The 15251-nt window shown below is 38.7% G+C and overlaps 2 protein-coding genes across 2 annotated transcripts; both read left to right on the forward strand.

Moving 5' to 3' along the window:
• Nucleotides 1-1951: 1951 nt before the first annotated feature.
• spag7 (sperm associated antigen 7) lies at nt 1952-6178 on the forward strand (the record flags this gene model as incomplete). The annotated part of the gene is made up of 7 exons (XM_079214558.1): nt 1952-2036; nt 3230-3297; nt 3698-3786; nt 3897-3981; nt 4071-4160; nt 4873-5029; nt 5144-6178. 7 exons carry the CDS (start codon nt 1952-1954, stop codon nt 5257-5259), a joined length of 690 nt encoding a protein of 229 aa, XP_079070684.1. The 3' UTR covers nt 5260-6178.
• Nucleotides 6179-9018: 2840 nt separating this feature from the next.
• chrdl2 (chordin-like 2) lies at nt 9019-14695 on the forward strand (the record flags this gene model as incomplete). Its single annotated transcript, XM_079237432.1, has 11 exons — nt 9019-9085; nt 9461-9573; nt 9690-9783; nt 9882-10027; nt 11183-11276; nt 11748-11809; nt 12371-12539; nt 12662-12850; nt 12951-13124; nt 13636-13728; nt 13803-14695. The coding sequence occupies 11 exons, from the start codon at nt 9019-9021 to the stop codon at nt 13934-13936; spliced, it is 1335 nt and encodes a 444-aa protein (XP_079093558.1). The 3' UTR covers nt 13937-14695.
• Between the last annotated feature and the right edge of the window lie 556 nt (nt 14696-15251).

The raw sequence follows: 15251 nt of genomic DNA on the forward strand, positions 1-15251 counted from the left end.
CAGAGTCCTCTATACCCACATGTCCAGTACTGCATTTCTGGATCATTGCCTGTAAATAATTAGAAAAGAATCAAAAACTTGTTCAATGACTGAAGTTTTCCTAAACTGTAAGCACAACAACTCCATTAATCTTGAAGTTATAGCCATTCAAATGGGTAAGAAAACTGTAAAGTTGTGATGTCATAATTCAATTTTACTTCTCCTCAGAGCCACGCAATAAAACAGTGTAGTCTGAGCTTTTGCCACATCATGAGTTGCTTGATTTGATCTCACACAGTAAGAAAATGGGTGTATCCACATTGCTTACCTTCCCCGACTGCGAGCATTAGGAGAAGCACAAGGAGAACCAATTTCAGTCCCTTCATGTTTGGGTACCAATAAGCTTTCAGACACTGTTGTTGACAGGCTGATGCTGCATTTATACAGCATTTCCACCACGGGGGAGGAGTCCGTCGTGCTCTGTCCAAATCACAATAACAAAGTATCGCTGAATGATGGCAGTCTGAGGTCTGTAGGTCAGGACTATCAGCTTACTCAGCTCAGTCAACAGCTGCAGCTTCTTGAGAATTTAAGATCTCTTTCAGACATTTTACAAATTCATGTCATTTTGTTTGCCCAGTGTGATAAAACAATACTTTATTATTCAACCTGCTCTGGGATTTAGAGATACTGTAAACTACATGCACTGTTCACCAGAACACAGAAACACAGAAATCTAAATGAAAAAGGGTAAGTTCTTTTGAATTGTACTTACATACACCCTTATGGCTGTACCACAAAGGACTCCTTCAAAAGAACAAGCCCTCCAAAAGTTACAAGTATAGGTGAAATACGAATGAATCTGTTTGTTTTAGACACAGTAAGCAGCACAATGCTGTCTGTCCGGCTGTGCTTTCAGGGCTGCCCTCTGTTCGACCAATGCTCTGCCCACATGTGAATATGGCAGTAGTTAATGTGTTATTGCTGATGCTGTGAAACTACAATCAAACAGCACAAAACACTCTGCTCCAGTGACACAGGGGAGAATTGTTAACAAAACAATAACAACACAAGGCATAGACAGACAGACATGTACTTGTGTAGCATGCCCCCTAGTGCTTATGTACACACACGGGGACCAAGAAACCAACTTTAAGGGACACATCATGATCCAATCTGTTATTAAAAAGGTGTTTTTCGCCTCAGCATCCGAATGAAGCACAGGGCAGTTACACGTCAAATTTAAAAGCAACTTTCCTTTTCGAAGAGTAAAAACATACACAAGTTCTCTCATCTCAAATCACACAGGACCGCATACTCCCTTTTGTGATACATTTTAAATATTTGGATCAATGACAAAGACATTGAGACATGTCATTATCTTCTTCCCAATGAATAATAGATCATGTAGATTCAAGGTCCCTCTGGATAACTTTTTGTGCTGAAAGTATACCCATCTAATCCAGTTGAATAACGAATGTAGCAGCAATAGTGCAGAAAGCCATTTGCTACTACGCCACAATGAAAACAAATACTCTGTTACAAGAAACCCTGCATTCAAAATCGTACAATCACACTTATTATAGCCTATATTTATTGTTGGGTTATATTCCTGATTCATTATCATCTACGTGTTTTTTTTAATTGTATCACAGGGACAATAGTGCTGATTTCAACAACTGTACAGTTGGATAGTTTCCTCCAAAACAATGCTCAGTTTATAAATTGACGTATAAATCATTCATATAAAGTACTATAACGTATTAATAGGCCTACTCAAGCAGATGTAGAAGTCGGCCTTTTAAAATTCCGACACTGGTTGGTATAACTTCCTGGTACGCAGGATGGCGACACGTGTTTTAGACGCCGGTTATTCAACCAGGCGAAGAAGAACTCCGTGAATCTGCGCCTGCGTAGCTCGGTCCAGCTGCCGCCAACAACAACTGCACGGCGTTCCCCCACTCATTCCAAGATGGCGGACCTCCTAGGCTCAATCTTAAACTCGATGGAAAAGCCTCCAACTGTCGGCGACAAAGAAAGCCGACGAAAGGCTAGAGGTACATTATGTTTAGCCTAAATAAAAACTCGTGTTGCGGTCGTTTGAAGTGGCTGAAATGTACATGATGAGGGACTTAGATGTGTGTCAAAGATTAAAAGGACAGGCGAGGAGAGCGTTTCCTGCTGTTGCCATTGGCCAGTTGCGCCTTCAAGTCAGCACTGTGGCTCCCGGTTTACGTGCAGCCCTCGTGTCCCAAACCTGATGTCCGAGTCTGGACGAGAGATGTGGGACGCTACACCTTCTCTGTGCACTGAATCACAACGAAAGCACTTGGAGTTGGAAAAAAATGGTTCACTGTGTCGAGGCATTTGATGCAGTCAAAATGGCGATATCTGCTGGCCAAATCCTTGATGTGAGACCATAATCAAACAGCCAGTTTACTACAAGTGGCACTGCTGTTACTGTAATACAAGCCTGCTTAAGTTAAAACACCACTTAAACGCCCAACACCGTTTCATCTGATACAGTCTATTGGATGTTGACACAGAAAAGAAGATACATCAGAGCATTCAATAGTGGTCTGCCTTTATATAAACATCCGCCATATAAACATGTTTTCTAAGACCGTATTATTTCCATGCAGGACCAGTTTTAGCTGACTTTTCAAAAACACTTATATTTGCTCAGGCTACTTAAAACACACAAAAAGGTAGATCATGTAAATATAATGTGAACACAATGCATTGGTTGTGATGAATACTGGCTAGATAGTAATTCCCTTTGGTTTTTAAAAATAAAATGATCTATGTCTATTTGGGCATATGTTGTATTATTTCCTGTCTGTAGATATCACATTAAAAACTACTTCTCCATAACACCGTGCCAGTGCTTAGTGGAGTCTTGCTACAAATAAATGAACGTCATCCAATTTTCAGTAGTGAAGACATAACCACAAGGCGGTGGTGTTTCTGTTTTGAGTGTGCCTACCAATAAAACATCTGAGGCTGTTTGCTTGTAGCCACATGGAACAAATAATAAACTTTGTACTAGCCCCGAATGATTAGGAAATGTGGTTTTGGAAGTAGAGGAATTCTGTCCCTTGATTAGCCTTTTTACTGACTTTAGTCTTTGAAATTATAAGCAGGCCGGTTGTAGCTGCAAGACTGTGATGCATGTTTACAACGGAACTTTAAATGCTATCGGACACAAAGTAACCAAATAAAAACATACATTTCTGTCCTTTTTTTTCAGAGCAAGCAGCACGACTCAAAAAGATGGAGGACCAGGAGAGAAAAAGGAAAGCAGAGTTCAGAAAAAAAGTGAGTGATTCCATCTAATACACATTGTAAATACACATGTGGCCTGTGTATCAGACACACAACAATCTAATGCAATCCAATACAACAGCTCTCTCATAAATTCTACCTTATGTTTAGTTTTTGTTGACATGTTTCCAAGGAAATGTGTAATTTAAATTGTGTTTATTGCGGCTGTTTTATTACGGACGTGGTTAAAGGTGGTTGTACTGGTCTAAATTATATTGATAGCCTTTATTGAACCTCTATGACGATGTCAAGAAAAACATTCCAGGAACTTGTATTGCATTAGATTGTAAAAGTGTATCTAATAAAGTGATCTTTGAACTCCTGCGATCTCCCTTCATCACTGTTGGTATTTATCACACTGTTGTCACTGTTTCTCTCTCCATCGCTTGTTTAGTTGGAGAAAGAAGTGTCGGATTTCATTCAAGACAGTTTACAACAGAAACGAAAATACAATCCTATGGGGAAGATTGAAAGGAGTATATTGTAAGTAGTTACTTCAGATAAATACAATAATCGACTTTTATGCAAGAAAACATGACTTGATGCATCATATGCGCAAATGTCTTTACATCTCCTTCGTTCCGGTCTCATAGGCATGATGTTGCAGAAGTGGCTGGTCTGACTTCTTTTTCTTTTGGGGAAGACGAGGAGAGCCGCTACGTCATGCTTTTCAAAAAGGTCAGAAATTGTTTGCTTTTAATGAAGTGTTGGATAATAATGTGACGATGTGGGGAAATGTGACTGATTTCCACTGTGTGCTGTCGCAGGAGTTTGCTCCGTCAGATGAGGAGCTGGAAGCCTATCGCAAAGGAGAGGAGTGGGATCCCAAGGTGGCAGAGCAACGGCGCAGAGTAAAAGTAAGACTGGGTGTTCTTTTTCTTTTTCAATGAGACATGCACCCCTTTACATGAATCTGATTAGACTCATGTGTGAATAAGTAAGAAGTCACAGCGGTATCCTACTAGATCTGACCTATTAATCCCATTTTAAAGTTTACATTGAATGCAATCAAAGGCTTCAGCAGCACAAATGGAAACAAGCAGAGAGGGAGAGAGAAGTTTAAAATAATAGGTCAACTGTTTCACCTGTTATGCACAAAGGAAATACATTTTGTACAGATTTAACACAGATGCAAGGAGAAAAGTCCTTATGTTACGTCAATTGAGTTTAAAGAAATATAATCCCATCACGCCTCAACTTACTTTGCCAAGAAGGTCTTCTTTGGCTATAGATATCATTATTGTGGTGCTCGTTCCATGTGGTTTATTGGCACAATCTACAGTTGACTGCTATAAATCCTATTAACCTCTTAGGAGGGATGTTGAAATAAGTCAATTAATTTACAGTAGAAGCGGGCGAGGCAGGTTGTGGAGAAGCAGGTATATTTAAATATGTTTTACATTTATATTGCCAAGTAACTCCTAGAATACTTTTCACATTGCAGCTCAATGATGTCTAACATTGTATTGTATAGGGTGGGAGGAATTATTTTGATAACTGGTTGATTGATTTTTTTTTTTTGTGGTTTTTAGTAAAAGACTCAGATTTGTTGTTCCCTCTTCACTGCAGGAACAGGCTGCATTGGAAGAAACAGAATCCAGTCAGACAAAGAAGCCAGAAACGTGTCCCAACTCCAACTACAGAGACAAGTACAGTCACCTGATCGGCACCTCGTCTGCAAAAGATGCAGCACATACACTAGAGGCCAACAGCACCTATGGCTGCGGTGAGTAGATGTTGTTGCAATGATCGCTGTATTGCTTTGCCTCACTTAATTCACATCACAGTTCTCCTTCTGCGGCATCTGTATTTACTCATTACGTTTGTATTTCCCCCTCAGTGCCGGTGGCCAATAAGAGGGACACTCGCTCAATAGAGGAAGCCATGAATGAAATGAGAGCGAAGAAACGTCAGAAGCAAGAGAGCGACTCAGGGGCACGCAGCAGCAGCTCTTGAGTCTCCATTTCCCCCATCTCTGTGTGTGTGTGTGTGTGTGTGTGTGTGTGTGTGTGTGTGTGTGTGCATGCATGGTGTAATTCATCCTATAATGCAATATCTCTAGAAGTATAACTTAAACGACAGGCGTTGAATCCAGCGTTTATACCAATGTCTGTCTTGGACTGTGTAGAAATCATGGAACCCTGTTCGGTGGAGGATGCTCAGGTGAGTCTGATCCAGGAGGTGGATTTCCCTACGTGTTTAACATTTGCTTGTGACGTCAATTATCAATCCTCTCGCACACACACGATTGGACCCGTTGCAGTATGAGGAACCTGTTTTGAGTGAAGAACAACGTGTCTGGGTGTCTAGCTTTTAAAGGACATTTTTGGCAACGATTGACATGTTTGATACAGATGTGCATTCACGGTCCTAAGTGACATTTTTATTGAAAAAATATTGACGTTTTGAGAGCAAGGTTTTAGGAAATCATGGCTGAAAAGTCAAAGTTCCAAATATCCAGTGCAGCTTTTAAAAGGGAAACAGGAATGCCATCTAATAACCCGTTTTTGGTTACATTTTTGTGGATGTTATCTTGGTCTCAACCTGTTTCAGATCTTTGTAATGTTGGAAGCATACCATTTCCTCCATTTCAAGAGGAATCTCATTTCAGAAAATGCTGTTTTGTGGGTTTTAGGAATCTTTAATTAAGTCGGAGATCTTCTTTGTTTCAGTAGATCTGAATTTAACTGGTTCTTCAAATAAAACATTTTATTATGGCTACTAGACTAATTGTAGGAATATTGGTCACATCTTTTTTGTTTGTCATTTCTTCAAGTAAGTTTAAGGATTTTAATGTGATTTTTAACATGGTTGCACTGTTAAATTCCCCCATGTGTGTTAATAAATGGAAAACAGTGTTCAGTCTGGAAAACAGTATTCATCTTTGCCCTCATTTCTTTGTAGCCTAATTAGTTTGAATATTGGCTGTTTTTAGACTGGTTTTGCTGTCAATATTATTTAATCCAATACATCAGGAAAATACAGGCTAAAAAATGAGTGGGAGAGGATGGTGATTGCTTTTCACAAAACACAATCTATATTAATTTATCTCACCTTATTATGGATATTCATGCTGATATCATATTGGAATATCAATCAGTCTTAATGTAAGTGCTGATCTCGTTGCATGTCATTTCAAACAAGCAGTCCGTCCACTGCCTTTTTTTGTTCATCATATTGTGTCTAACTCGGCAGGAACAGCTGCTTCATAAAGATGTCTGTATGGATGACGACGTGTAAAAGGAGCGAGACTGAGGAAAACAGAAAGAACTGCATCTTGTGAATTGTGAGGTCAGTTAGAGGCTACACAAACAAATGGTTGCTGCGTCCCTTAATAACCAGCGGTAACACAAATGATGCGAAGAAGAAATTAACAGATTATTGTGAGGAGGAACATTAATATGAATTCCGCCTGTGGATGAGCCTGTTCGCTGATCAAAAACGACAAGTGCACAGGTTCATGAACAACATTAGGATGAAACAAAAAGATGGGGAGGGTGATGGCTGATAATAAACGATACTTACAATTATTGTAAAGTTTAAAAAACAACTATTTAAATAACAAGGCTACTGGCAGTAAAATTACTAATGTGACACTCATTTATTTATCGTCGTCGCTTGTTTCCATTTCTGTGTGATAATGTAAGTTTCTTTATAACTGGAGACTTTATTATACATTACAAACAAATAAGTGGAGATGCTCATCCTGTGCCAGATGTGTGTAAATTAGGCATATTGGAAAAGTCTGAGTGTGTGCCAAAGACTAAACACATACAAGAAATGATCAGAACAAAGTCACATCCACTCCTTTCCAAGATCCTCGACCACTGAAAGGACAATGTGACGGCCGTGTATAAATTAAAGGGATAGTTTGAGTGTTTGAAGTGGGGTTGTATGAGGTGCTTATTTATACTTGGTGCAGCAGAGGACGGTCGGCCCTAGTTTGGAGAAACAGGCAGGAGTACCGACACCGAGCAAAGCATTCTGCTGTGCAGCCAAATGTATTTAAGCCACTAGAAATAAATGCAGAGCTAAAAAAAAATCTATATCCATCCCAATATTCGATATATAGCACTTATATGGATATCTACTTTTTTTTAGGTTTGCCACTGCAAAAAGATTTTGCTGCTACTTCAATCCACAGCAGCATATTTATTTGCTTCCTGGCTCAGTCTGTTTCTGAAAACTGTGGGTTGTCTTCTGTAGGCGATACACTGATGATGGATAAATACCTCATACAACCCTCCTAAAACAAACAGACTTTTCCTTAATAACTGATTGAATTAATTATCTCATCGCTGTATCTGGCAGGAATATATAGTTACAAAGAAGTGGCTTGGCAATTGTCAGCATATATTAAGAAATCCTGGTAAAAGTAGAGTATAGTATTTCAAAATAATAATATAGTTAGACAAATGTCATAGTACAGTATGTCATGGAAAATATATTTCAAAAATGTCATAGTATAGTGTCATAAAAAACAATAAAGCTAGTCATTAAAATGGTATGGTATAGTATGCCATAAAAAATATCAAGCTAGTCATAAAAATGACAGGAACAAAATACTTTTTTTTTAGTATGCCATAAAAATATCATAAAAATGGCATAGTACAGTATTTCATGGAAACATATAAGATAGTATGCCATAAGAAATATGTAGTTAGTCATAAAAAAGTCATAGTAAAGTATGCCATGAAGTCATAAAAAGTCTAAGGCCCAATGTCCCCCCTCTTCTGGCCTCAAACCCTGAACCCTCACTGGTGTCACCTGGTGGAGTGTGAAAGGCTGGAAGGGCTTACATGCTGTGCATACAAATACCACCACAATGTCAACACATATTTTGTTAAATTGTGGGTATTTATTTTATACTTTTTACTCCCTGATTTGATAAGAGGTCATTTCCAATAATCGATTTACTTGTTTTTGTCCTAAAAAAATTAAACAGTTTGATGAATAAATGTGTAACATAGTCTCTGCTTGCATTCCTTGGATTTCATGAGTTTTTATGTTCCATCTTTAATCCTTAATGTTGGTGTGTAATTGTAACAGCCTGAACACACGTGCCCTCCTCTTTGTTTATCTCTTTTTTTGTTTTCCGTCTCCATACTTCCACTGGTAACCCCAGGTTTAACGTCACATTGCAATGAATTGTGAGTAATTCCCTTGGGCAAAGTCTGCATCTAATGCCGAGTTACAGAAAGGGTTCGTAAAGGGCTCTAAATGTCTGCCAGAGAGCCCTCAAACACTCAAGTATTTGACAGTGAGACAGCACTAAACCTTCAAGGACTTTACAGGAGATTGGTTTTGAATGAGGGGAGTTCCGCATGGTCCTAGTGCATGAAGGACATCAAGTTATCAATTATTTTGTTTATATAACGTTAGTTGTTGGACTGTGGAGGTGTCTAATGCTACCTTCTGATGAAGTGGAGTGGTCGTGTCCCCTGTGTCCTCTCCGCAAAATACGTCCTGTTATTTATAAAAAATATCTCATCACTTCCTGCACCTCTGTTATTCTCTCTCATCCCTGTTTTTGACCTGGCACTACCTTTTGTATCCTGAGGGAGGCGCCATAGATTAACCAAGAAAAATGTTGGATTTCTTTTCTTTTTTTTTTTTCTCTTTTTTTTTTTACCTTGTCTCACACTGTCCTGCATATTCTGTCCTGCAGAAACACACTTATTACGAGCTGAAGACTCAGTCACGCACATGTAAAAAATGAAGCCCACATTTTTCTTCTTTTTCATCATTTGGTTTACAGAAACGGAGCTAAAACCCAGGAAAGGTAAGGCCGAGACCCGCTGAGGCTCATTCTGTCCGGATCAAAAGGGTGTAGTGCTTAAAAGTATGGGAAAGCATGACAATGTGAGTCTCATGGGGAAAGTCAAGTTAACACTAAACTGATATATATATAAAATATACACCCTCTGTTGCTCTAAATATAACTGTTTTGTTTGTTGGTAAAGCTTATTTATATAATTCTGTTAAACTTCTGGTTGTTAATTGGATCAGTGGCATTTGCAGTCCCCATGTTTTTCTTTGGTTTGGTTTGTGTTTGACAAATGTTGTACATCATTAGTTCACCAGGAAATGTTTTTGTTGTTGTTGTTCGGTGCATCTGTGCCACATGTAGCTCATCCTCCTCCTGTTTGACACCCAGGGCCCGGGGTGGTATGCACTTTTAAAGACAAGACATACAGCCCAGGAGACAGCTGGCATCCCTATCTGGAGCCCTTCGGATTCATGTACTGCATGCGTTGTGTCTGCTCAGAGGTACATTTATAATCAAACGTCTAAAGGACTATTGCACTAAAATCGCCTGACTGTCTGAAATGATCTGTGGTTGGGATTTAAAGGTGCTTGTAAACTCTTATATTGCTCTCTCTTAGATAGGTCATGTGAAATGTAACACAATCAAGTGTCCAGCCCTGCTGTGTGAAAACCCGGTAGCTGAGCCTCAGCAGTGTTGTCCAAGATGCACAGGTAGACTGTCCAAACAACTTCCTCACAGTTGAATAAGAGGGACTCGATTCTCGGTGTGACTTTAAATATGATCCTGTCCGGTCTGATGTGCCCTTCAGATCAGCTCAGGATCCCTGCAGGCTTGAGAGCGTCTGTGAAATCCTGCAGGCATAATGGAAGTATTTATCAGCCAGGGGAGACCTTCACTAAGCTCGACCTCTTCCCATCCAGGCAAAGCAATCAGTGTGTCATGTGCACATGCTCTGTAAGTTACGTTTTATTGACTACTTTTATTGATCTGGTGCAAAAATATCACAATTGTAAATGCATGCAGTATTTGAGACATTTAAAGTCTACAATTTTACACGAGTTTATCTGTGAGATGTTGTTCATGCGCAGCTTTTAAGAGAGAAGTTACCTTGATAAAATGTGTATTTTCAGATGTATTTTAATCTTGAAAGACATATGACCATCTCAATCTTTGCCAATGAGTTTCACACAATCCTCCTTTGATTAAGAATTGCCCTTTTCTTCTCAAACAACATAGATACAAAAACTGTACTCAACACAATATCTTCCTAACAATTAGAATGTGTGTGTTTATACTCACCAAAGCATTTTTATATTACTGTTTGATGAGCCTCTAAGGCCACTTGTACAACAGTTTATCACGCGTTAAAATGTCTCATATTTCATGCAATGAAAGATTTGAGATTTTTCCCAAATTCGTTATGTGTGTTTCAGGTAGCGTTTGTTGCATCTACTAGCTTATGGCTGCTAATGCTATGCACTAAAAGTTGAAATGTATTATGCGTTGGCTTAGTTTGGTTGAGGCACAACAAAATTGATGACACTGTTAATTTAGAAAACCAAAAGCAGATATCGGAGAGGAAGCAGAAGTGAGGCCAAAATTGACATCACCAGTTATCCTTTTAAAAGGCTGCGTGATGTGAGAAGTTCATTTTATGACTTGATAAGTGGTGTTTGTTTGTTTCCTGCGAGACAACACAAAACAATATTAACAAAAAATGTGAAGTTGTTTGTGTCCTTAAGCAAAACACTGAAGACATAATTGCCTCCAATCAGCAGGACAGCACCAGCTCAGTAGCCACTGGTGTGAGTGTGTCACTGTCTCCGTGTGGCAAAAGGATATTTAAATTAATTTGGACAAAAGTGAAACAAATGTTACGTCTCATCACATTTTTGATGATGTGTTTCAAGGGTATTGGATCTCAGAAGACACTGTGATTATGTTGTTTGCACTTTGTTTCTTTTATTCTGAATCACATGAATCTGAATCCACACAGATATGGAAGCAGGTCTTCGAGAGACCTGCTGAAACCTTGCAGTACTTGTGCTTTGCTTTCTGGAGCTCATACTTGGAGATAAATGAAAACAATCCCTCTCCTTCTTTTCTCAGAATGGAAACATCTTCTGCGGTCTGAAAACATGCCAACCGATCATCTGTTCCTCACCAGTATCAGTCCAAGATACCTGCTGTTTGGTGTGTAAAGGTAATCAAACTCCTCCAAGCTGAGAAAAATGGCTTCATTCTGTTTTCAACCTGCAATAATATTTTGAGTACTAGGCCTGAGCATATGGCTTGTTAATAATAATTGTTTTGATGTAAAAACAACAAAATGCAAAAATAATCAAAATTAAAAATGGGTGACATTCGTAACACCCCATGTTTCTTTGTTGTTGTTTATTCTATGTTTTTCATCCCTTGTTTTATATGCGTATAACTAAAATGAGCATCATCTAAAAATCTGCACATGCAATGGCAATTGTCTGAAAGATATCTGTAAATGTCTAATTGATATCAATAATAAAACATGTGTTATCAAAATTAATGAATGCGGTGAATCTGTAATGGATTTAATCAGATGGCACAAAACATCACAATGATCCTATCATCATGATACAACCCTTGGCTTCCGTATTAATTACATTGTCCTCACTTTTTTTCTCTCTTTGTTCTTTAGATCATGGCACCAGCGGGTCCTCGTCCACTGAGGATGGAAACCAGCAACTGAACAGAGGCGTGGTATGTTAAAATTAACAAGATATTGCTTTATTAAACTTTACTATCTTTGAAAGTATATGTTAATGTATGCTATCAGCTGAGCAGCTGCACTTTAATGACAGGCCTTGGGTTCAAGTCTCACAGGGAAGTGTCAGCTCTGATGCAGTGTCCTTCAACATAACACTGAGGTCAGTACACGCTCCAGGGGAGCCGCTCTGGAGCCCTCGCTGACCTTTGAGCTCACTGTGCAAATCAATTATTTTTACTTGAGGATCACATTATTCAAATCATTTCTTAAAACTTCAATTTTTCAGTGATCATTAAAGACAAAGCCGTCAAATGTTCCCTTAAGATCCTTGGACCACTCGACCTGATAATAAGACTGAATAACAATATTCAATTTTAATTGCTGAAAAGAAATCTGAAATGGCAGTGATTCAGTGACTTCTGCCAGGCTCCAGACTTCTAAGATGTAGGTTACATTTGATGGTCTTTCAGCTATCACACATGGGAAAGCAAGTAAAGCCAAGAGCTGAATAGATGAAAAATAACTGTGTTTTATTATATCTATGTTTACAAAAGAGGCATTCAGTGGACCAGTGCTCTGGAGAGCAGAGCAGGGCACGGTTCGACCGTGCCACTCCTTCCAGGGTCAGGACTTTTCCTCGAGGCCTGAGCCTCAGTAAACTTAACCTCAAAGGGGCTTCAGAGACCACCGTGAAGATTTTTTTGCAGAGGAAACACCAAAGAGGTGAGACTTTGTTCAAACAGAATGATCATGTACAGGTATTTGATTTTATAGACATTTTCCTCACAACTTGACGATCACTTCCACATGTAGCACAAAACTCAGATGTTTTCCATTTCTCTCAGCTTGTTTATACAATGGCAAGACGTACTCACATGGAGACATGTGGCACCCAGTTTTGGGGAAGGTCCTGGAATGCATCCTGTGCACTTGTACTGATGGCCTCCAGGACTGCAAACGCATCACGTGTCCTAGACAGTACCCATGCCAACATCCTATGAAATCAGCGGGAAAGTGCTGCAAGACTTGTCCAGGTAGTCAAATATGGTCAACATAATGAACTGTTTAAACTGACATCATGTTGATTGGCTGTAAACACTGTCCACATAACTTGTGTCTGTTGTTTCTCTTCAGAAAGTAAAGCTGGAAGTAACCAGACCCGGTGTTATCTCGGATATAAGAATACCATCTTAGTGTATAAAGTAGACTCGTCTTTGAAAGTGGATCCACCCCATACAGTTAGGATCATTGCTGTTGAAAGACAAAGCACTGCTGAGGTTGAAGTGCGAGTATGGAAGGCTGTAGAAGGTACTGTAACTCCTGGTGGGAACTATAATAAAGGAATAGTTTGACAGATGAGAAGATGCATACCACTCTGATAGCTATCCATTAGATAAACAGCCAATCATAGTCTAGCATATAACCCTCCTTAAAAACTGAAAGACTTCAGACTTATTTTTTGTACAAATTAAAAAAGACTAAATATAACAAGTTATGTGGGTTTAGAGGTGCTGGTTGGAGGATTTTGTCAGCAGGCTCGCTATTTCCAGTCTTGATGCTAAACTAAGCTAGCAGCTTCTGGGTGTACTTTCATATTTATGGTATAGACACAAGAGTGGTATCAGTCTCCTCAACTGAAGCGGTCATTATTTCATTGTTTCTCTGGGCTGCACTTTATTTCATATTTGCAAACATATTTGAACGACAACTGCATACGTTTGCAAAAGAACAAATGAGCATTTTCCAACTATTCCTTGAAGACAAATGCACAGTATTGCTTCACAAATGTATGACTCATCTGAGTTCTTTATTCATACAGGTGTTTTACAATTAATGGAAATCGGTGACGTTCTCAGAAAAGATATTGTGGATCACCCAGAAAATTACACATTACTTGCAACACTTGATGAAGGTATTATTTAAAAATTCTGGAAATCCTCATTTTGATGACTGATTTATATATTAATTCAAGCTTTTTTTTTTCAGAGACGTGGAGAAAATTTAAAGAGCAGGGAGGAAATCTAAGTACAGCTCCTCAGACCACAATTTGTGAAGACAGCATTCGGGAGATTATGACTTTCCTAAATCCCAAGCAGATACAAGATGTATGTTCACCCTAATTGTTTTTCCTCCCCTGACACTTTTTATAGCCATATTCCCGATAACTACATGGTTAACATACACTAAATACTTTATTCATACATGTTCTGCATCATTCCTGTAATACAAGTGGAATTATTTCTCATTTTTATACATTGTGGTCCATCATATTTTAATCATCACATCATTTTACATGTTAATTATTAAGTTACAAAAGACAGTGTTTGATAACTGACATGGTCATAAACAAGGGTTGACACTTTGTTGACTCAGTGATGATGCTGAATGATTGAGTACATTTTGCAATCAGTATTTCTCCAACAAACCCTTTGCTTTAACCACATGAACATAATCTGTATTTTAGAATATGTTAGACAAAGGGCCACAGTTCGTATAGAATACAAGTTTTTTTAAGGATGTTATATGATCATCAACATATTTATTGTAAATTAAAACTAAGGGGTTTTCACCTTATTTAAAACATATTGTTTTTGTATGATTTCTGTGTATATACATTTGTCTGAATGGAATTTCTGCATGAAATGGAAAGAAGCATTGCATTCTTCATAATTCTGTATGATGTCAAACTACAGACGTACTGTAGCTATTTTTGTGCAGCCACAGGATTTGGTTTGTTAATTTAGCCTTATGACATTCTGCAGCTACACATACCAGAAATATTTGTACTTTAAAGTGGTCAATGTATCTGAATGTACTCTGTACCAATTTTATCACGTAAAGTTTCCTCAGTGTTTTATTAAAGATATGTTTTCTTTTCAGCTCTAACTATTGTAATTAAATGGTGCCTACATGTAATGAAATCATTTGCATTTGAGTCATACACAGTAAACCACTTGGAATATGTACTTGAGACATGGCTCAAGATGGGGCTCATGGAGCTCAGAGTTGTATTTGAAGGCGTTGCTTGAAAAAGCTTTGCTGATTCAGTTAGAGTCTGTATGCCGACAGCAGCAGAGCGGTTCGTACGCTGGCCGTCGCCTGAAGGCTTCCATTAAATAGAGCTCCGGAAGGCTGGATAAAGTGTTTTCCCGCTGGAGATGAAATGTTATCAGAGGAATGGAAATCAAAAGCAGAAGTTCAACCCCCCCCCCTCTCCTATCCAAACTCTCACCCACACAATATTTATCCAACATCAGTGTTTTCCTAAAAATCAATGACACTAACGTTCTGATTATCGGTTGTCTCCGTCTGTAACCTTTGTAATCACAACTTTTTTCCTCAAAATGAAAGCATTAATATAAACGCAAGGCAGACTTTTTCCTGAAGAAGGCAGGAAAATTCACCGAGCTGTATGTGCACTGGTAGAAGAGTGAC

The sequence above is a fragment of the Taurulus bubalis genome (genome assembly GCF_910589615.1).
Source record: "Taurulus bubalis genome assembly, chromosome: 2".
NCBI classification, from domain to species: Eukaryota; Metazoa; Chordata; class Actinopteri; order Perciformes; family Cottidae; genus Taurulus; species Taurulus bubalis.